Below are 21,865 nucleotides of genomic sequence, written 5' to 3' on the forward strand. Positions count from 1 at the left end.
ACAGCTGCTGTGCTGCCTGCAGGAGCACCCTGGCAGAAAGGCACGGCTTTATCACTCATGGCTTTATCACTCACGGCTATTCCGGGCCCAGGAAATTTAAAACTAGCTTCACATCCTCTTCAATGAGTGTAAATAATGCACACTATTCTTGACATAATAACAAGAGAGAGAGAGAGAGATTATGAATGGAGCCTCCTGGATATCATCTAAACCACTATTTTTCCATACTTTGACATACAGTACCATTTAATATTTTATGTTGATAAAGGCCAGTCCACCAAGAGGCTCTCAGTGCATTGCAACATACTGAAACGTTGCATTGAAACACTAAAGTCTCAAAATTAAGATTGCTTACTTGTAGGAAATAAAGCTCTAGAAACAAACTCTGCATCTATAAAATAAATGGAAAAATTCATCATGAATTTTACAAGAGCAAAAGGAGTTGGAAAGCAAGATGAGAAACTGTGGAACCTTAACTACAGCATTAAAAAGAAGCTCTTTCTTCATCTAATACAATACCTCCTTTGTACAGGCTAAAAACATAAAATATTACTGGTTATATAAATCTCAAGCAGAAGTAACTGTAGGTGGCTTGGAACAAGTAAATGCTATATTTATACAAGTACAGCACTCTGCAAGCAATATTAGTCAGCCATTGAGCAGGTTCCCTGAGCTCCAGTACACTGAATATGTGCATAATTAGGGCTTGTTTGCGTGACATCTGGTGGGGAAATAATATCACATCTGATATGAAAGATACAAAAATATTTTCATAAAACAAAAAAAAAATCGCAGTGGAACAGGACCATGATGTTCCTTTTCATTACAAGCAGCCTCACATCAATAAAATCCAATCATTCTACAATATCAACTGTTTCAGCTCTCCAGAACACTAAATAAGTCAGGGTGCAATTAGACACCATTTCCCAAGACTGGCAAAACTCAATTTCCTCCGTCTCCTTGTGACTACAGCAAAATGGAACTCAGGTAATGTCAAAAGCATGCAGATAGATGACTGCTATTGAATAAATCCATTTATCATTCAAAGACCTGACCGAGCAGCCCAAATCTCTCATTGCTTAGAGGCATTTTCTATATGCACAGTCCTAATAAATCTGCCTGTGAGCTGTGCTGTACACATCATCCTGCAGAACAATGTCTGTAGAGCAAAGTCTCTTTCCTTCTGAGTGCCACTGGATTGCAACTGTCTGCAGCATCCTCAGCAACAGTAAGAAAATAAAGTGAATCCAAATGAAAATGAAAATTAAGTTAAAGGGGAAGGGTTTGGAGAGAGTTGCACTGGACTCTAAAAATAAATCTCTATTCTTTGCTTCTATTAAATCAAGAGGAATGTTCAGTGATCACACAAGTACCCTTCCCTGTGTTCTGGGAAGGGCTGTTCCAAGCCCTGAGCAAATTTCAGTTCAGACCTGGCTCAAATACCAGAGCACTGTGCTGCACCCTGCTCCAGCTGTGCACATTGACATAGCCATTACAACCATCACACTGCACACATTAACACACCCACAACACCTCCTGCATTACTGACCACCTCTTCCTCCCAAACACAAAGGTTACATTAATACAGCCCAAAATTCAAGTCAGTGGCAGGAGCAGAAATGAGGCCAAACTCAAAAACAAGAACCCTACACATCCCTGGTTCTGATTTTTCAGGTTCTGCAAAATACTGCAGATTTTGATGCCTTCCTAAATAGAGATCTTCATCCTGCAGAATATGATGCCCTGCTTGGTGCCTGTGCATATACAATATAATTTATGTGGTTGAATAATTTTTTAGATTTCTCTTTTTCTAGCATAGAAAGCCTTCACTGAGTGGGGATGACAACACCATTTTGAACAATTCTGTCCTAAGTATTTATTTGGGCAACAACATCTAGTAAAAAGAAAGATCATGATCCACTTCAAGTGGTTTCAGGCAAGAGCATGATCTGTAAACCCAGCAGAAAAAGAGCAGTGTCTGAACTGTCAGAAAGAACAAAGTACAGCTGCTCCACAATCTGAAACTGTGGGAAATAGCAGAGACACAGTAATTCCTGTCCACTTCTCCTTAATCCTGGGATTTCAAAGCATTTTTCCCAAGTGTGTGAAACTCACTATCAATGTGAGAAACTATAGCTGCTGCTACTCGCAGACCTGGAGCAGGGCAACAACACTCTGCTCCTTTGAGCCCCAGGCACAGAGAATTAGGAAATGCCTGTCATGTAAATACAAAGGTTTTGGTGGCTTTGTTTAGGAGATAATCATTATTTCATAATGCCCTTCACTTTTCTGTGTATTTACCAACATTTTATTTGATACCCCTTTACTCTCTGAGTTATCTGACCAGTTGACCTGTTTTAACTAAAACCAAACTTCAGGGTTGAACTACCTGATTACCTGATAAAAATGCTTTTGCAAATTATGTTATCAACCAGACAAAGTTCCTAGTGCACAAAGTGCTACTAAATCTGCCATCATAGAATGGTTTGGCTTGGAAGGGGCACTGAAGATCATTTAGTTCCAACCCCCCTGCCATGGGTGGATACAACCATCAGACCAGGTTGCTCAGAGCCCCATCCAACCTGTCCTTGAACAATTCAGGGATGGAGCACCCACAGCTGCTCTGGACTCCTGTTCCATAGAGCTGCTGGGTTTGCTTCTGCTCAGCTCCAAATGGCATCCCAGAACAGCCTTTCCCTTTCTCTGGAAGTGGGACTTCTCCTGAGGTCTGGGCACCACTGACACGCAAACCTCTGCAGCCCTTCCTGCACAGCAGGCACTCACAGAGTGAGCTGCCTCCTTAAAAAACAGCTCCAAATGGGAAAAAAAGCTTTTAATGCTTTACAATGGAAGAAATACCAGTCCTTAGAAAGAGGAAGGTCCAAGATAAAACAGTCTGAAGGCTGGAAAAGATGAGATAATGAATCTGCCTTTGGAGGCAGAGGTCAACCCCTCCAATTAACATCACATTCTTACCAGCAGTTACTGAAAATAACAACAAAAACCTCTTAACTTTGCTCACTGAATTCATGAAGTTTTATGTCATTTGGATTCAGTTCTTGAATCTGCTTGGGCTCATTAACACCAGAGAGCCACAAAAACTAAGTGCTCATCACAGAAAAAGGCTCCAGAGAATGCTCACAGCATTGCATCAAACACTGTGTGTTCAGAAAAATAATGAAGCTGAAGGAAGACATTGCAATATATTGATTGCATTTTTCATTTAAGTCTTTTATTCCACACAATCTGGGGTGAATGTTCTCCTTCACCTTCATATTTTCACTGCTTATGATTGCTCCTTTGTGGGATTGCCAGTGGGCTACAAAGCTGTTGAGGGTGACTGAGGTCTCTGTGAAGAAGCAAACACTAGGAAAGAGATGGATTTTCACTTTGTGATCCTCAGAACCCAAACCTTGGTGTTTGGGGCTCTTGAGTTTTCCATCGTGTTTCAGTCTGCAGGCACGGATGGTCCCATGAAAACAGCCTGGACATTCTGTGTCTCAGATATGTGCAGTTTCCCACCTGTGTGCATAAATACTGGGAAAACCCACTCTGGCTGTCTTTGAAACAACGACATTCCAGGTCCAATCACCATTTTAAGGTCATATTCCACTGTTAGAACTTCAGTACAAGCCACACAGCTCACCTCCCACCCTCAGCAAACAGACCAAGGGAAGGCATCACTCCAGTTTCTTTTTCATTCATTTAGTTCACACCAGGCTAATTTTTAAACACCTCCTCAAATATTTCAACCATTATAAAATGATGGTACAGAGCTCAGATACTTCGTAGTACAAACAAGACACAAATTTAGATATGCAGTCATTTGCTATGGCTGTGTTTACTTAACACCAACATCTGCTCCAGTTCCAACAATGACACTGCTGCAAGGACAGCAAAAAAACCCCACTAATCAGCTCAATGAAAAGATTAAGAAATACTACACATCATGTTCTAGCACCTTTCTGGATGTCAGTCCAAACCAGAACATCATTAGTTAGTTCCCAGCACCTTCTTTGGAACCTGTACATCCAACAGCTGAAAAACAGCCTTGCTTTTGAAAATCCATGAAAATCTTCTGGCCTACCACCACAAGGAAGCTGTCTAAAAAAAGCAACTGGTACCACAGCTTAGGAGAAATAATCACAGACATACTGGCAGCAGTAAAACACTGAAGCAATAAGACCTAGGGATGATTCAGGTACAAAAAAAAAACAGAGCAGCAAAAAGCTTAACAATGGGTCAGTACTCCCAGCTCTGCAAAAAATGCACATTTTCAGTTTTGGATGGAGCAACACAAACCTTGAGGAACAACTGCATCTTAGCAGAGTAGATCCAATTAGTAAGACTTAATGTAAGACTTTTATCAGGGCCCAAATTGGCTGGAATGGTCCTGCCAGCCTCACCTGGAGCCCATTTAACTCTTCCCCTGCTGTAGGACAGTGATGAGGTCCCTGGCTGTGGGATGAGACTCAGCTCCTGCTTTTCCCAGCCCCTGGAAAGGAGCCAGCCCTGGCTGCTCCCAGACACATTTGTGTCACCACCTCAAATTGCCATGCCTGCTCTGTGCTAGCCTGGCACCAGGAGAGCCTTTTAAAGCCCAGAGCTGAGGGCAGAGGAATTAGGAGCACTTTTTTGGGCAATCCTATAATGTGAGATGCCTGACTAATTAGGGGAACCTGCTAAATCACATCTGTTGTTTCATTTGGCAGTGCAACTGAGGCTGTGCTTGGAAACATTGTGGGTTCTCTGCCTGCTTCTAGTAGGTGGAATTCAAAATACAGAATAGCACAGAAAACAAAAAACAGCTGGATTATTATTTGTTCTCTCCTCTCAAAAGGAACAAATCAGTCAAACCATCAGAATTTTTCAGAAGTAGGTAGTGGTCTGAATGCCCTTGTTTCTGGGTACTCAAAAATAAGACAATTTAAAAAGCACTTTTTCTGCATGAATTCAAAAGAAAATCTGTTTACAGTTACTCCATTGTGCTTAGGAATTGAGCTGTCCAGTATCACTAATCAATTCTGGCAATATTTTTTTGTAAAATAGGTCAAAGAGCAGCAAATCAGTACAATTTCTACCTTCTAGTCTTCTCACATTTTCTACATATTTCAAAGACATAAAAATACTAATCCTCCCTTAAACTCCGAGTAACAGAAAATATTTCACTAGCCACACAAAACAGTTTTATTTTCTAGCCTATGGAATCATCCTATCAGTTTTTAGAGGAGATGTTCACAAGTAAAAAGGCACCAAAACAACAATTTCTTCTTGCAGATTTTCAGAAGAATTAAACCTTGTTCCTCTCATTTACTCAGATCCTTATAACATTTTTGTCCTTAATTTTGAGATCTATGAGTCCTGAATAAGTAACATTGCCTATAAATAGCTAACAGAAATAAGCATACACAGAAATAAATGCTGGAGTATAAATTGGTATACAATTCCTCTACTGCACTCTCTGCAGTAGGATAAGTTCTTTCTAAAGCAATATTTATCTAAGCTTGTCATCTGGCACAGAATAAAACACAATTATGCCCTTTAAACATTGAATTAAAATTATTTTCTATTTCTTCTCTTTGATCAAACCATATTTTTCTTCTCTGTGTGTGTATCTGCAGCTAATATTTAAAGATGACTTTAACAGAAATGAATATTATTCATTAGCTTCTTAAACTGAAAATATGTAAAATTTCTGCTTTAAAATAATGCCTTGCCATTTTGAATGCAAAGAGGGATCATCTTCTCTCAAGCTTGAGACCTGAAAAATAAATTCTTAAATGCCTGAAGAATTCAGGGCAAGTTGAGGGCAACTTTAAAGTACAAACCCACTGATGAAACAGAAAGTGTTTAACCTGAAATACACAGCGTGTGGAACGTACAGCTTGTAATACACATATAGTTTTGTATAGAAAAACAAGAGATACCTTTGTCACAGTCGAGACAGCCATGATACCCAGAGTGTCACCACACAATTTCAGGAAGCTCCAACCCACACAGAGTCACACCAGGGCACTTGAGGAGGCTGCAGGCTCTGCTCCCCTTGTCCTTCATCCCAACCTTTCAACCTTTCATCCCCTCCTGTTGATGCACTGCCCCTGTGTGCCTCTGGGCCCTGTGTGCTTGCCCAGCACACCTGGGCACTCCCTGGGTCCTTACCTGCAATTTTAGTCACCTGTCCTGCACAGAGATGGAGTTTTGCTTTGTGATCCTCAGAACCCAAACCTTGGTGTTCCAGTTGGACGCACTGGGGATGAGGATCAGCCCCAGCCCCACTCCCAGTCACCACAAACTTTGTGCCTACACAGCTTTCATCAGCATCCACAGCCCTCTGCAGTTTTCTGCATTCAGGCTCCCTGTGCAAGGAGAAACTGTCACTGAATGACACCCTGAATTCATCAAAGCTCTGCCAGCAGGGAGACAACAACAGGCAGGAATTAAACTTCATTCATACAGCAGATGATGCACAAGGACAGATCTCACAGGCTCTGATGGAAAACCAAACCTCCACTGATCTCAGTGGAACAGGAATGTGATGGGATCCTCAGTGCAGGGATCCCAGGGCACCCAGCAGCGTCCTTGATTGTGCAGGGCAGAGCAAAATAGGGAATGCAGTCTCCCCGTGCATGTGATTGGATTTCTTTCCACAGCATATCATGGGAGCATCCCTCCTCTATAGCAAAATTCTGCACCAAAATCATACCAACATGAACACAAATAAGGAAAGCTGATTTTCTCCTTGGCTCTCCTACCAGGGCCAGGCACCGCCTAGCATTGACACAAGAAACTTTGCAAGACTTCAGTGCAAGAGCACTGGACCCCAAGGCAGCACACCTGAAACAAACACGAGGGACAGGAGTGATTCTGAGTATGTCTCGGTTGGTTTTCTGAATGGAATGGTGCCATTCATGTCCAGGATGATAATTCCAGATTCAGGGTCTATCATCCTTTTATAATAAGTGTTAGAACTAAGTAACTAGTAACAATAATGTTAAAAAAAAAAAAACTAACAAACAAAACAAAACAAAAAAAAGCCAGCCACAAAACCCACCCAAACTTGGTTTATTCTGACTGATAAGAACAGAAAAAAAGCATGTATCTAAAATTAAAGATGCCTTTGACATACATTACTGACTCCATCCATCCCCCTCCCTTTCTCAGAACATAAATGGCCCAGGAACATTTGAGCAAGAGATTTAAAACAAAGAGGGACCAAAATCTCTCTTGAATATGTGCTGTCCCTTCCTACAGTCCTTCATGTAACAACTCTAACACCTGGAAACCTCCTCCACAAGAGTGTCCCTATTGACCTTAATCAAATTGCTTGCTCCTCAAGACAAGGAAGCATTTTACAGCCCAGTTCCTTATGAAATGAATGGAGTTCAGGTATTTCCAAGCACATTTTATGAATGCAGACCTGAGACTCTTTGCAACTTAGGAACTGGCAGATTGCAGTCCTTGAGGCCTCCCTGTCTGGGAAGGCTGCATGGTATTTCCAAGCAAACAATCCAAATTTTGCACTCAGCAGGATGCTTGTGGTATGATGCCTTGGGAAGGCTGCCCTAAAGCAGAGGCTGCACAGAGCTAAGGAATAAAGCAGGGATTGATTTAAAGGATCTCCTCCATGGATCCACCTTGGGCAGCACCAGAGCCCAGCCAGGGCTGCACCCAAATGACCCAAAATGGTCCCAAAATGCACGAGCGCTCCCGGGGCTCTCCCTGGGATCAGTTCTGCTCCATTGGCACCTTGGAGTTCATTGTCCCATTCCAGCTTCAGCCCAGGCAGCCCCATCCTGCTTGTTTTTCTCTCTCCAGCCCACGGTGTTTGTGCTCCTGGGCTGAGATTTGGATCATTTGTCCTTGGTGCCCAGCTGGAGCAGGAATTGTTTTGTGTCCCTGCTCTGTGCAGGGAGCTCAGCATCCCCTCATGGGAAGCTCAGAAGTGCACAGTAAAGCAGCACAGACTCTGAAAAATAGAAAAGCTAAACCCTGAGGCATCATTTCCCCCCGTGGACTTCCCAGACAGGCTAAAGCTCTCCAGGACCTGTGCCACCCCAGGTGGTGCTGCCAGCACAGGGAGCATCTTCTCAGGCACACGATGCCCCAGCAGCAGCTGCTGCTGCCCCTGAGACCAGGGAAGAGAAACAATGCATGGAGCACCTCTCTGGAGCTGCAGACCAGCTCACCCAGGGTGCCCTTAGCTTGGTTTTACTGGCAGCACCATAAATGCACAAATGGAGGAAATACAAGTAGTTTTTACTTACCTACTTTCCCTCAATTAGTGTGTTTTATGAGCTTTTACATGTGATGTAAGCCTTCTCTTCTTTTCTTCTTATATACTTATGGATTTATTTTCCAAAGGGTCTGTTGCAGAAAAAGGTCTCAAGACACATTTTAATTGTACAAAAAGGATTAAAAATAAGAATTAATTCAACCATCTCAGTACATAATGCTTTAATGACTTTTCTTTCAGAATTAATGTCCTCGGAATCCTGAACACACAGGAAGCTTGGCAGCACTATGGAGAGTACCTGGGTTTGAGGTAAAATAATTAATGCACTTTCACCCAGAATTAATCTGTCAATCACTTTGTCCACATCAGATGGCCTCTGTGGAAATTAAAGATGTTCATTTTTACAAAAGTGTCAACTTTTCTATGCATATTTGCTTAAAATGGAGCTGCAAAAATATGATAAATCTGTCAACTAGATCTTATTCACTGCAAAATCTGAAGCATTTGATCATTCAGTTATAGCAAGAGGAAAGTGTATACCCTGCCCCATGTCTACAGAAGTTATTCTGTTATTTAGATTATTTAATGTTAAGAAAAATATGTAATTTATATGTTGTGTGCTGTAGTTGGGGAGTCCTTAATATTTGTTTTTATTTCTTACTCTCTCATGTAAATTAATTAAAAGTTTTAAACTTTTATTTACATATTTATAACTGGGTGCAATGACAGTAGAAAGTAACAAAGAACCAGTAAAAAATAGAGAAATAGAGGGAGTGACATGGATAGGTTATATTTAATTTGAGCATTACCTATAAATGTAAAGATTATGCTAAAAATTAATTGGCATTCAGAATGTTTTATGCATCCAGGATGGCCAGAAAGACACATCTCATTTTTCAATGCTGTGTGACAGACTTTTCAGCAACTAGCTACAAATGGAACAGACTTTCTGATATTTAGCTGGTTTTCCATAGCACATTTATCCTACACTTATGCAAATATGAAGTACCTCATGTTCTTGGGCAGCTCAGCACTGAATTTTCAGATCCTGAGTCAAATGACTCTCAACACCTGACAGCAAACTTGACAGCAATGTTCCATGTCAGGAGTCACACTCTAACACCCTTTATTCAAGGTTATGGCCTGATCCCAAACTCTTTCCACACCAGTATTATGAAAATAACTTCCACATTCGGAAGCTTTACAGACTGAAAACACACTCAAATCCCAATTGTTATGATCACAAGAATGCCTATCAGTATCCCCAAACACCAAGGACACTATTGTCATGAATCAGATGTAATCATGATCACAATGGGTTTTTTTAATCCCCTGGATCTCCCAGATTTATTCTGCATTACATGAACATCATATAGATGGATTCTACACACAAAAACCTGTGTAAGCAGAAGGACTTTCCTTCAAATACAAACAAATTAAATTTTCCATCAAATGGAATTAGCCTCTTATGGAATCACTCCAGAAATCTTAACTGAACACTAAAGCCCTTAATTCTAACTGGGTTACACAACACTTCTTCTGGTATAAAGTTCAGCATCCAGCCTGATGTTTTCAAGGAACCAATGTAACAGCAGAAATGTAATAAAGAAAAAAAATTATGGATTTCTGAAGTCAGCCATTAAATCCAACCCTTCAGCTGGCAAAACTCTCTCCTTATGAGTCTTATGGCCTTGGCACTTAAGATTACTATAAAAATGTTTAGGGAATTCTTTAAACAAATGCCAGCACACTGTTAAGTATCAGAGTATATTTGAAATCAGATTTGGTGCTGCTGTGATTCCATGAATTCTAATGGAACTCCTCCAAATTATTTCACCACTGCAAACGAATCTGAAATATCTCTTTTTGCATTATTTTTAGCTGAAATGTATGTCAATGTGAAATCATTTGAACTACATTAGTAGAACTAAAATGATCCCCTGTGTAAATCCATTCACATCAGGAATGCATTTCACTACTATAATTTTAAAATGTAAAATGCCCAGGTCACAACAAAATTATTTTTCTGAGAGTTGCCAGGGCATCCCTGGGAAAGGACTGACAGAAGCAAGAGCAGTAATTTGGAGCCATAACAGCTTAGCTAGAGGGTTTTCTCTGGCACAAAATTTCAACCAAAGTAATACCTAACACAAACTTCTAAAGCACTTGGGATCTTTGGGTTTTAGTGTGATAAAACTATATTGTGACTGGACCAATGGATAGCTGAATAATCAAATTATAAACCCAAGAAGAGCTATTTGCTTCCACTCTGGGATGCACAATTCTTCCTGTGATTCAGAATGCTGACAGCACAACCTAGCACTGAGCTCCAAAGTCCTTATTTATCATGACCAAGGGTTTATTCACTGCATGAGGCTCCACCATTACCTGAGGACAGACCCAGAACATTGCTCTGCCAACTGCTAGGAGCCCCTACAGTCAGACCTTTTCCTTCTGCTCTGACAACAGCCCAGCACATACACTGCATGCTTGTTTTAAACTAACAGCTCAGTGTTTGAAGATTTTTTTGGAAACATTCATGTATTGAAGAAACAGAGCAAAAAAAATTCTAAATCGGTTTTATATTAATAGCAATCACTATTCTTTTGTGTTGCCTATAGAAGATGAAACCAGCAGAGACTGTAATGAAGAACAGAACTTTCAATGAAACTGATGATGTAACAAACTGCATCTTCTTACACTCCTGAACAGGTGCTTGTCAGCATCTCATCTCAGCTGTTTATTAAAGCATTCCCCTCTTATGCTGAGCTCTGTGGCTACAGCATGAGTGCTCTTTAAAAGTGATTCAAAGAGTTTTCTCATTTTCATTAGAGGTCTGGAATCCCACCTCTTAGGATCCACCTCCCCTCTCAACCACTCAATACTGCAAACAGGTAGCACTTATTTTCTCTAAGTTCTTTATTTACCTGTTCAGTGTTTCTTTCACTCCTGGCTCATTGCCATGGTCCCAGGCACTAAACGGTCTCTGGTGTCAGACAAAACTACTACCAAGGCATTCAGCAGGAGAACCCTCATGCCCTTTACACCATTAACTGCAATCTCTGAAAGAAGTACATCCAGTTACAGCTTTTTGCTGGGTTTTATAGAGCACTCATCCTCACTGCTAATACTGCCCCCCCCCCATAGGAAAAGAGGATTCAGCACGTTTAACTCAGGTGAGCTGGAGTGAAATGAAGCATTACGTTTTGGCAAATGCCTATGTATAAAATGACTGAGTCACTTCATTCAAAGCACAGTTGGAAGTGACACCACAATAAAAAGCAGCTCTTTTTAATACTTCACATCAAAAATATAGTGAAGCCTGCTCAGTGTTTTTAAATTAGGAATCAGACAATTAAAGACACATTTTGAAGCAGGGCTCAGCACAACGCAGTCTTTTGTGTGTTGTCTTTTTTTTTTTTTTATTTTTCTGCAATGCAAAAGAAGACAAGCAGAGAAACTTTTCGAAGAGACTCACAGAAAAACTATGAAGGTAAACCCCAGCCATTAAAGAGAAGCCTGTGTCTGCAGCTCTGTTTGGTGCCACTGGATTCAGCAAAAAAGGCTGATCTGATGTATCATGTGTAATATCATGGATGCCCAATTCAGAGTGCTTCTGTTGTTGCTGTAAGTCAGTCACCAACAAGTTCTCCTCCCTGCAAAAAAAACCCCACTCAGCTTTAAATGAACATTGCAAACTACTGTAATTTCATGGAGTTATTAAGAACCTTTTTTCTTCCAAAACAGCCTGTCCCAGATCTTAAAGTGCATATGCCAATTTGGTTCAAGTTTTATAATCTGGAATGTTCCACAGTGCCTCTTGAAAAACAGTGACAGTTTCATTGTGCCTTCCCTTGGTAGTGGTAAGCCTGAAAAAAATCTTGTTCTGAATCTATTATTTATGTTGTATGCAGCAATATCTTACCTATCTCATTCTAGGCTCTGGAATACACTCCAGGCCAGGTAATCTTTATCTACCTGAACCTCCTAGGAAGGGCAGTGGGAGGTTTTGACACATAGCAAAACATAGCTGGCCTAAAAATCAGTGAAAAGAAACCATGGAATGCTTTCACGAGGACTCCGTGGGACCCAATAAGTTCATTTTGAAGCCCAAAATGCCTGGTTTAGGTCTTAAATGCTGCTTCAAATATACATGGGCAAAAGCTGTAATCAAAGGAAAATGCAGCACCAATAATAGCACATTATTAAAAGTCAGCAATCTTCGATTGTCAGTACTGTAACAACTGAGTATCTTATTACTTCTACCTTCTCCTCCCATACACCGAATTTCCTCAATACTGACAAAGTGCATCTACTAATCATAGACTCTGAATGCTAAATTAAGCAGGAAAAAAAAATTATATCAATTCGGTTGGTATTTCTTGAGGGCATCAGTAGAAAACACCAATTTCAAATAATTTTGATTAGAAAATTTTACTTCACAATCCTTTTCCAGATGACAGATATTCATAATTAAAAAGAGTATGGAATTGATGTCATGTCAGCTGTTTTGCCATCAGCATCACAGAGAAAGAAGAAACAATAAAATATGATGCAGAATTCGCTCTCCCAATGATTGTCATTGAACTATTACATTAGTAAACATTCACAGTATGAAGTCTCTTTCAATATATCTCCAGCATATAAAGTAGTGCAAAAAAGCATTCCAGTCATTTTGCCTTTGCAGTCAGACCAGGTTTAACTCTTACTTCATTTCTTTCATTATTAGACAACAAATGCTGCAATGCCTCCAAAGGGAGTTATAAAAATAAACAATTTCTGGAGGGTCAACAGCCTTTTCAAAGTAAATTTCCAGTTAAAAACAAGCATTATAGATTTCAAGAAAAAAAAATTTAGATCTATCTTCTGTAGAATATCTTTTTACAATAAATTTACCATTTGAAAAACAATGACTATGGTATCCAATGATTTATGGTAGCTGCTATTAAAGCACTGATAAATAGATAAATGACTACCAAACTTCATTGTTTCTTACATAGTAAATACCTCTGAATGCCAACTTTTACCACAGAGCTGTTATTAGTGATGTCGACAGTTCATGCACCCACTTTAAAACTGACTTGGTTTTAATAAATTTTTCAGCCTCGTGTGCAAAACACTTGCATTCTAATAAAAATATAAAGTCTGAAAATTTATCAGATCTAGCAATCCTTTCCTCAAGTTGTACCACTTACTTGATATGTAATACATGTTCAGCAATGCTTTTTATTTGTATTTAACCATTAAAAGGCATACTACTGTATGCTGCAGACTCTTGTTTGCATATTTCATTATTTTCACTGCACTCTTTAATGCATAAATATATTTGGAAACGCTCAAAACTACACATCAGTTTCCACAGAATTTGAATTTACACAGTTTTTCTTCTCTGACTCACTGCTATTCCCCGTGTCTTGACTTTTAGTCTCCTTTACACAAAGAGATTCTTTAACTCCTTCTTCCATCTCTAAATACTCTGATTTATCCTCTGTGGATGAAGAGGATGCGCTCCTAAATTTCTTCAGTAAATTTGTTGGGAGGTAAGGGCAACTGACTGCATTTTGCATCATCTGTGTGTGCTCTTCGTTCTCAGTTTCTCTGTGGTAGAAATAGTTAAAATTGGAGACAATCACTGGCACTGGTAAAGCAATGGTTAACACTCCTGCAATGGCACAAAGGGACCCGACTATTTTCCCACCCACGGTTATGGGCTTCATGTCCCCATAACCAACCGTAGTCATGGTCACTACGGCCCACCAAAAGGCGTCTGGGATGCTTTGAAAATGGGTGGCAGGCTCGTCAGCTTCTGCAAAGTAAACAGCACTGGAAAACAAAATGACTCCGATAAAAAGGAAGAAGATGAGGAGGCCAAGTTCCCTCATGCTGGCCCTGAGCGTGTGACCCAGGATCTGCAAACCCTTGGAGTGCCTGGAGAGCTTGAAGATGCGAAACACCCTGACCAGACGGATGATCCTCAGGATGGCAAAGGACATGGCCTGCTGGCTGCCCTGCTCCTGCGCCAGGTCCGTGCCCAGGGTGATGAAGTAAGGCAAGATGGACACAATGTCTATGATGTTCATGACGTTCTTGAAGAAGTGTGCTTTGCTGGGACACGCAAAGCAGCGCACTGTAAACTCGAAGGAGAACCAAATGATGCACACGGTCTCTACAATGAAAAAAGGGTCATTGAAGATGGTGTGTTCCCCAGCATCCAGGCGAAGAGACTCGTTGGAAAGCCCCTTCCCTAAGCTCAGGGACATGACAAATTCCTTGTCATCTCTGAACTCTGGTAAAGTCTCCAGACAAAAGATGACAATGGAGATCAAGATGACCAAGACAGAGACAATGGCAATGCCTCTGGCTGGGCTGGAGCTTTCCGGGTACTCAAACAGCAGCCAAACCTGCCTCTTAAACTCATTCTCCGGTAAAACCTTTTCCTCTTCCTCTTTGACAAAGCCTTCATCCTCTCTGAACTTGAGCATGGCCTCCTCCCCAAGCTGGTAGAACTTCACCTCCTCAGAGAAGATGTCAAAGGGTACATTGACCGGCCTCTTCAGCCTGCCGCCACTCTGGTAGTAGTACAGGATGGCATCAAAGCTGGGCCGGTTCCTGTCAAAGAAGTACTCGTTCCTGAGAGGATCGAAGTACCTTCCCCGCTTGGCCGGATCCCCCAGCAGCGTCTCCGGGAACTGAGCTAACGTCTTCAGCTGGGTCTCGAACCGCAGGCCCGACACGTTGATCACCACGCGCTCACAACACTCGTACTCGCTGTAGCGGACGGAGCTGTAACCCCCGGGGCCTCCACCGTCATCGGGTGGCTGGTCCGAGTATGAAAACTCATCCTCCCCATAGTCATCACTGTAGTAGAGCTTCCCTTCCTCCTCGTCATCTTCATCCTCATCTTCATCCTCCTCTTCCTCCTCGCTCAAGTCCTTCAGTATCCTCTCCTCAGAGCCGCTGAGCGGCAGCAGCTCGGAGCAGGGGAAGGAGGCGCCACACTCCCTGCTCCCCAAGCGGTGGCTCCTCTTCTTGCCCTTCTTCCTCCTACCGCTCTGGCGGCAGGGCAGGCCACTGCGCGAGGCGCTCCCGCCGTGCGAGGAGGAGGCCCCGCGGGCCTGCTCCTGGTGGTAGTGGTGGTAGGGTCCCCCTCCGCCCGCCGCCCCACCTTCCACCGCCGCCGTGGCTGCCGCCACAGCCGCCGCCGCCGCCGCCCTGGACTGCGCCAGCCGCTCCCGCTCCCGGGCCCGTGCCTGGGCCGCGTATCCGTAGGGCATGTGGGTGCTGCAGCCGGAGCTGTCCGCGCTCACCATGGCGACCTCCATCCTGCAGCTGCTTGGTTTTGTTCGTAACCGCTGGCCGTAACAGGGTTTTGCGTTATTTACAGCACCACCGCGACCTTCGCTGGGAAGTTCAAAGCCATTTGCGTTTGGAGGACAGTCTGCTGCGCATCAAGTGTGGCAACGTGGTCACAACACTGAATCTGTACTTTGGAAAACCACACATCCGCATTTTCCTCTTCTCCAGAACGTCTGACACAAGCTACTGCTTCGCTAATGAGAAAAGATGAAATTCTCAGATCGGACCAGAGAACAGCTGAGACCTTGTTCTTCCATCCACCAAGGCCCTTTATTTTCATTTATCTCCTGCAGCCATCACAGCTGTATCTGATCAGAATCACGACTGCCTCGCAGGCTATAAAGGCTGCATTCCTCAGGAAAAGAATATGCAAACCAAAGGGTACCTGTTCTCCGCAGACAGTTTTAGCTCATCATTAAAACTAAATGCAAATAGACTCTTTGCTCATTATTTGTTCCTGGTAATGCTTTGGCCTAGCAAACGTATTGTTTAATGTCCTTACTTGGAGAGTTGAAGTTAATTCCAGCCATCACTTCATTTACACAGTGAGGAGGTCTTTACAAATCCATTCTTCAGCCTGTCAACAATGTCTCAAACCTGGGAGCAGCACCCAGGGTATCAGCAGCAGTGGTAAGAGGAGGAGGAGGAGATGAAGACTGAGAAACTGGCTCTGAGGTCCCCATGGGACACAGGGGAGTGGATGGGTCACCCTTTGGTTATGGTCATGCAGAAGAAGCACTTAACCTGAGGCACATGCACAAACACACAAAAATAAACAAAACAAAAAGGGAAAAGATTGGATTGTTTTCCTAAAAGGTCAACCGATCAAATGAAACTGTGTCATCTATTACCATGGCATTCAAATCTTCTCCTGCCCACACTATTCACACTTCTACATTACACACACACCCACATCACATGCACAGAGATTTTGAACGACTCTGTGGGTAAGGATGTGGGTGGGTATGTCACATATATATAGAGACAGATACAAAATCCCCACCCATACAAGCACTTGCATCCATACACAAACATATGCAAGCTTCTGAAACACCAACACATATAAACACTAATAAAAATACTGCAACGCACAATGCATTCAGGTCTTTGAGCACATACGTAAGAGATACACCTCCATGTATCCATACGAAACGTTAAAGAATAAATGTATCTTGACAAAGAGCTTTTGTTGTATTTGCAGAAACGCATCAGATGCGGGAATGTTACATTTTAATCCACAGCAGAATTGTGTTTCGGTCACAATGAACATCTCACTGGATTTAATTTGGAAACGGGCACGTACAATGCTCAGCCAAGTGAAAATACCCTGATATGTCAAGAAAACAACTGCAGGTGCACTGAAGCAACGTCTACATGCAAGCACACACACAAAAATACACACAGCCCCTCACACCCCCCTTTGAAACAGAAGCCTCATTTATAGCCACATCTATTAATACATCAGAGAAGGTGAACGCGAACTATTAAACGACGCTATTTTTCAAATCGTACCTACATGTCATGCAGAAGAAAAGCCTAAAAACACCGTTATACTTACCGATCCTAGGCAGAGAAATAGCAGCGCTGCTCCCGCTGGTGTAAGGAGCGGGGGACAGCAGCGCGGAGGGGCTGTGCCGGCTGCTCCACGCTCGCAGGTGGCTGTGGTCAGTGCGCACCACAGGTTGGCGGGTTATTCCTGCCCCTTCCAGCCGGCTGCCGGGGCAGCGAGCCGGGGAGGCGGCCGGGGCTGGGGGCACCGGGCACCGCCACAGCCGCTCGCCTCGGCATCGGCCACAAGGCAACGAGCGAGGGTCTCGTCCCCACGGGGAAAACGAAGGCGGTGTGCGTGTGCTTGGCGTGTGCGAGGCGGAGCAGGCGCGACCGCCGGTCCCGGCGAGCCCGGCTCGGGCGGCAGCTCCGTAAATCAGCGCTGGCTAAATCCGTGCGCGGAGCCGGGCTCCGGCGGACGCAGGACGGGGCCGGCTCCGTGCGGCGCCTGCCCCCGGCACGTCCGGGGCTCAGCCGGCTGCCGCCCGCTCCATCCACTTGTTGGCTGCTCCCACTCGGGGCGACGCGGCCGGGGAGCCGCCGGCCGGAGCGCGGGCGGGCGCTGCTGGCGGCCGAGGGTGCCGGGAGATGATGGGAGCCGGGAGCGGATGGGAGCCGGGAGAAGATGGGAGCCGGCGGATGATGGGAGCCGGGAGCTGGGCCAGCCCGCGGCACCGCGCCCCCGGCGCTCCGAGCCGGCCCTGTTGCTCCGGAGCCGCCGCCCGCCGCTGCCGCCGCTCCCGGCCCGCCGCCGGCCCCTGCCGGCCGCCGCCCGCACTGCGCCGGCTCGGCTCGGCACGGCACGGCTCGGCTCGGCTCGGCTGGGCTCGGCTCGGCTCAGCTCGGCACGGCTCCTGCCCCGCGCCCTGTTAACGCCGCCGTTACCGGAGTCGATAGCTGTCCGCCCCGAGCGATGCTGCCAGCACCGGCCTCTGCTGCTCTGGGCGCGCCCCGAAGGAAGCGAAACGCTTTGTTGAGGTCGCTCGGAGAATTCTAACGCCAAGCCCGGATCAAATTTGGCACGAGGAGAGATGTGCCCGCACCTGCACGGCGCTGCCTCGCTCGGCCCCGAGCCGAGCAAACATTCCCTCTGCTCCTGCAGCCCTGTCGCAAATGAAGCCAAGTCAACTTTCACTCCTAGTTCTGTGCCTGAACAGAAAGCAGGTCCTACCTAGTTCATGGCTAGAGGGTACCGTTTTGTGTTTGGGAGTTAACACCTCAAATCCTGCAACAAATTCCCTCTCCCCGCTGCAGCACGAGCAGGGTATAGACTGCCTGTTCCTTTTGCACCTGGAAAACTGAAGCTGTGGCACATTCCACTCCCTGTAAGGGATGGCCATGGAAATACAGCTTGGCTATATTTGACCCTCCAATTCTACCACCTCAGTACAAACTGCAAGCACTCCCCTCATGGAGAAAAAGACTGAATCGAGAAGCAATCAAAGGCAGCGCCAACACCAGACACTTTGCCACAAGGGGTTTGCAACTGGAGACAAATCCAACATGTGCAGCAAATAGGTTGGGCATTTCTCTCATGACCTAGCTCCTCCTCCATAGAGCAACCAAGAGAGCCCAGTGGCTATTTCCCTTTAGATCCCCAGCAGCACAACCCACATTATCCATGTACTTCTGCTGCCTACATCAGTTATTGCCCATACCCCTCATCCCACTCATGTCAGTGGATGACCTATGACTATTTAGGGGAGCATAGGGGATCAGCCAAATCAACATACTGCCTGCCAGGCACCAAGTCGTGCCAACAGTGTCGTGAAACACATAAATAGCACCTAGAGCTAACTGGTTTTTTTCAACATTCACAATACTTCAGGTTCCATAGTCAATATAATAAATCACTAATGTCATCCCAAACACCATTAAAATACTGTCTCCTGTCAGCACAAAAGCAACCCAAAATCTGGGTTCAAAAACAGTTAAAAACATCTATAAATTAATTTCCAATACCAAACCTCAGATTCTTCTGTAACCTGGCACAGGGGCATACCAAAGTCATGGATCAAACCCCTACCATCACTTCAACACAAGGACATGTATGAAGCCATTAAAATACCAGAGTTATCATAGGTAAACTTATGGAATCATTAGGATCACCTAGACTCACTCCTTCATCAGTAAAGTTTAATTCTGGGGCATTTTCCGGAGCTCAGTCATTTCGACTCTAACAAATCTTTTGTTGCCCTTTATCTGTAGAATTTGAACACCCTTTTATTTCTTTTTTGAGATGTTTCAAGGACTTGGGATAAAAGATAATGACTTATTTACCTTCTACTTCTCTTTCAAAATCTCAGATGCATGGTCTTACCTTATCTTGTGACTGTTAAAATGAAAATTTCAGTGGACATCTGAGTGAAAAAGACAAGTAGAAACAGACCAATCACTTTGGTATTCCTTTTTGAGCACTGTTATTTTGTTTTTAATAGCTAAAGCATATTCTCGGGCAAAGATAAACAAACTGTGGTGTAGGATTCTATGCACACGTGATACACACATAACTGACAATGGGAGAAGCAGAAGGCTTTTTTGTGCCTTTTAAAATCCATTCTAATGTAATAGGGATCACGTAACCACATGCATTTCAATCTAGCTCAGAGATCTAACTTGATCCTATTTTTAACTAATTTAAAAGCAAAAAACAAGCTTTAAGTATATGCAGATAAATACTTTGACTCATTTCATTCAGCTTTCTATTTTCATAGTACTCAGAGAACAGTTTTTATTTGAGAGCTATTACATTTCCTCTGCTCCTTCACATTGATAAGGGATAATATCATTATCCCTTATTAGAACAAAGAGAGAATATCTGCACATCACTATCTTTGATAGAGATGTTGTATCATAGTAAAGGATTTCTAAGATCTCTGTCACACAGGTTTGTCCTGTTTTACTGTGATGCAGGTGAGAAATATGCACCACTGGTTAGCTATGAAAAAATGCACAACGACGTAATACATTTCCATGCAAAGGGAACATGAGATTTACAAAGTTCTTTTATGTTCCTATGCCAAATATTAATTTATGCTGAAATTCACACTGGCAGGATCTGTCCTCAGTCCAGCCCTCACCTCCCTGCTGTGATCTCTGCAGTGAATAAGACTGAACTACAGTACTACTGCACTTCCAGACCATGAATAATTCTACTTCCCTTTTAGCCTTCTCTTTTTGCTCTTCTGCTCTTCCCTAGGCTTGCTTCACTGTTATTTCTATTCCCCTCCAAGGCAACACATCCAAGGTCCTGTAAGATCGGGGGCTCCTTTCAAAACAAGCAAAACCTTGCAGCAGTGGGAGCTCAGGATTATCAGGTGAAAAGACTGGTCACTACAGCATTTCAGATGTGCTGAGACATGATTCAGAACTTGCATTTCCCTCTCCTCTCAGCTGTTTAGTGCTGGAGACCCTTAGGTACCAAAGCATAGCAGTGAATTCTTGCCTCCACAAATAAGTTTTGTCTCCCAGCGGTTGTTGAATTGAACTTCAGGAAGTTCATATTTTATTCATATTTTACTAACTAGGCTCTGTAAGACTCTCCTGTCAAAGAATCTGGCTCAAGTACTCTTCTTTTGAATATGACTGGCAGTGTTTAATGAGACACTTGGCAGACTAAAATGCAGCCTATCCTCAGTCTAGTTCTTCCACACAACCTGTATGAAAAGCACATCTGTTCATTCCTTGTGCTTCAGCAGGATAATCCAAGGAAGTTGATGCTCCAGAGAACAGCAGCCCTTTCATATTTTCTCAGGGAAAGTTTGCAAAACCATGGCCATTTACCACTGAGTTTAGGATGAACAGCAGTAAAAACTGATGATATTTTTACTGGGAGAATGATTTCCTGTACCAGAGCTTGGATTTACTCAGAAAACAGGATAAAAATACCACGTATGTTCTATTTTTGGACTTGGATATTTCTCCATTCATTCTGAGCAAACAGGGACTCATATCAAGTCTATTCTGAAAAACGACAATGGTGAAAAATTTAAAAAAAAAAAAAAGAGTAGTCTGGAGAGAAAGCTGCTAAATGAGAAACCAGATTTCCAAGATACCCACAGCCACATCAATCATAATGCTGACATCCTTTTTCTATCCAGTATAACAAGGGTTATTTATCACCTCTCTTTTTTTCTCTCCTAATAATTTGATTTTAGCTGAAATGGGAGAACCTGGATCATTCACTGCGCCTTCTTTTAGATATGCCTAGTAGTAGTGAAAAGGGTGGATCTGCAGTCTGGAAACTGTTATTTTAATTAAATCATGAAGGAGATGAATTAGCCTCACAGAATTACTTAAATTACCATATCATTGGATTTGCTCTATTTCTGCATTTAAGAATAAATGTATTATTCTGAATACCCAATTTTCCAACTATGCTGACAGAAAACGTAATGATTATAAAACCTGGAAATATCAGATGCTGTTAAAAATCCCTGTTTGCATATATTTTTGTCCAGATCAAAAAGCATTACGAGGGCATAGTAGACTTATTTCTCCCTGGGATTTTATAAGGAATATTCTGCAGAAAAAGCAGACAGTAGGATAATAATTAATGTAAATTTGCCTTATGATGCTAACCGTGACTTGAGGAACAACTGGAAAGAAACATGTGTATGACAAGAGCTCAAAACTATTCCTGTTAAAATATATAATAATTGTTAGCTGGAACTTCAGGCATCTCATGCTCCAGGAACATGCAGCAGCAAACTGTTATGTGAAGAAGCA

At 43.2% G+C, this 21,865-nt stretch overlaps 1 protein-coding gene across 1 annotated transcript; it reads right to left on the reverse strand.

The window, feature by feature from the left end:
• Positions 1 to 8,439: 8,439 nt before the first annotated feature.
• Positions 8,440 to 17,285, reverse strand: KCNA4 (potassium voltage-gated channel subfamily A member 4). The gene is made up of 2 exons (XM_021536712.4): positions 17,148 to 17,285; positions 8,440 to 16,333 (listed from the first exon to the last, which is right to left on the reverse strand). Exon 2 carries the CDS (start codon positions 15,553 to 15,555, stop codon positions 13,576 to 13,578), a length of 1,980 nt encoding a protein of 659 aa, XP_021392387.3. The 5' UTR covers positions 15,556 to 16,333; positions 17,148 to 17,285; the 3' UTR covers positions 8,440 to 13,575.
• Positions 17,286 to 21,865: the final 4,580 nt, after the last annotated feature.

The sequence above is a fragment of the Lonchura striata genome, chromosome 5 (genome assembly GCF_050655825.1).
Source record: "Lonchura striata isolate lonStrDom1 chromosome 5, ASM5065582v1, whole genome shotgun sequence".
Taxonomy (NCBI): Eukaryota; Metazoa; Chordata; class Aves; order Passeriformes; family Estrildidae; genus Lonchura; species Lonchura striata.

Coding starts and splice junctions, on each gene's coding strand:
- KCNA4 (XM_021536712.4), bottom strand. CDS start 15,555: ATGGAGGTCGCCATGGTGAGCGCGGACAGCTCCGGCTGCAGCACCCAC.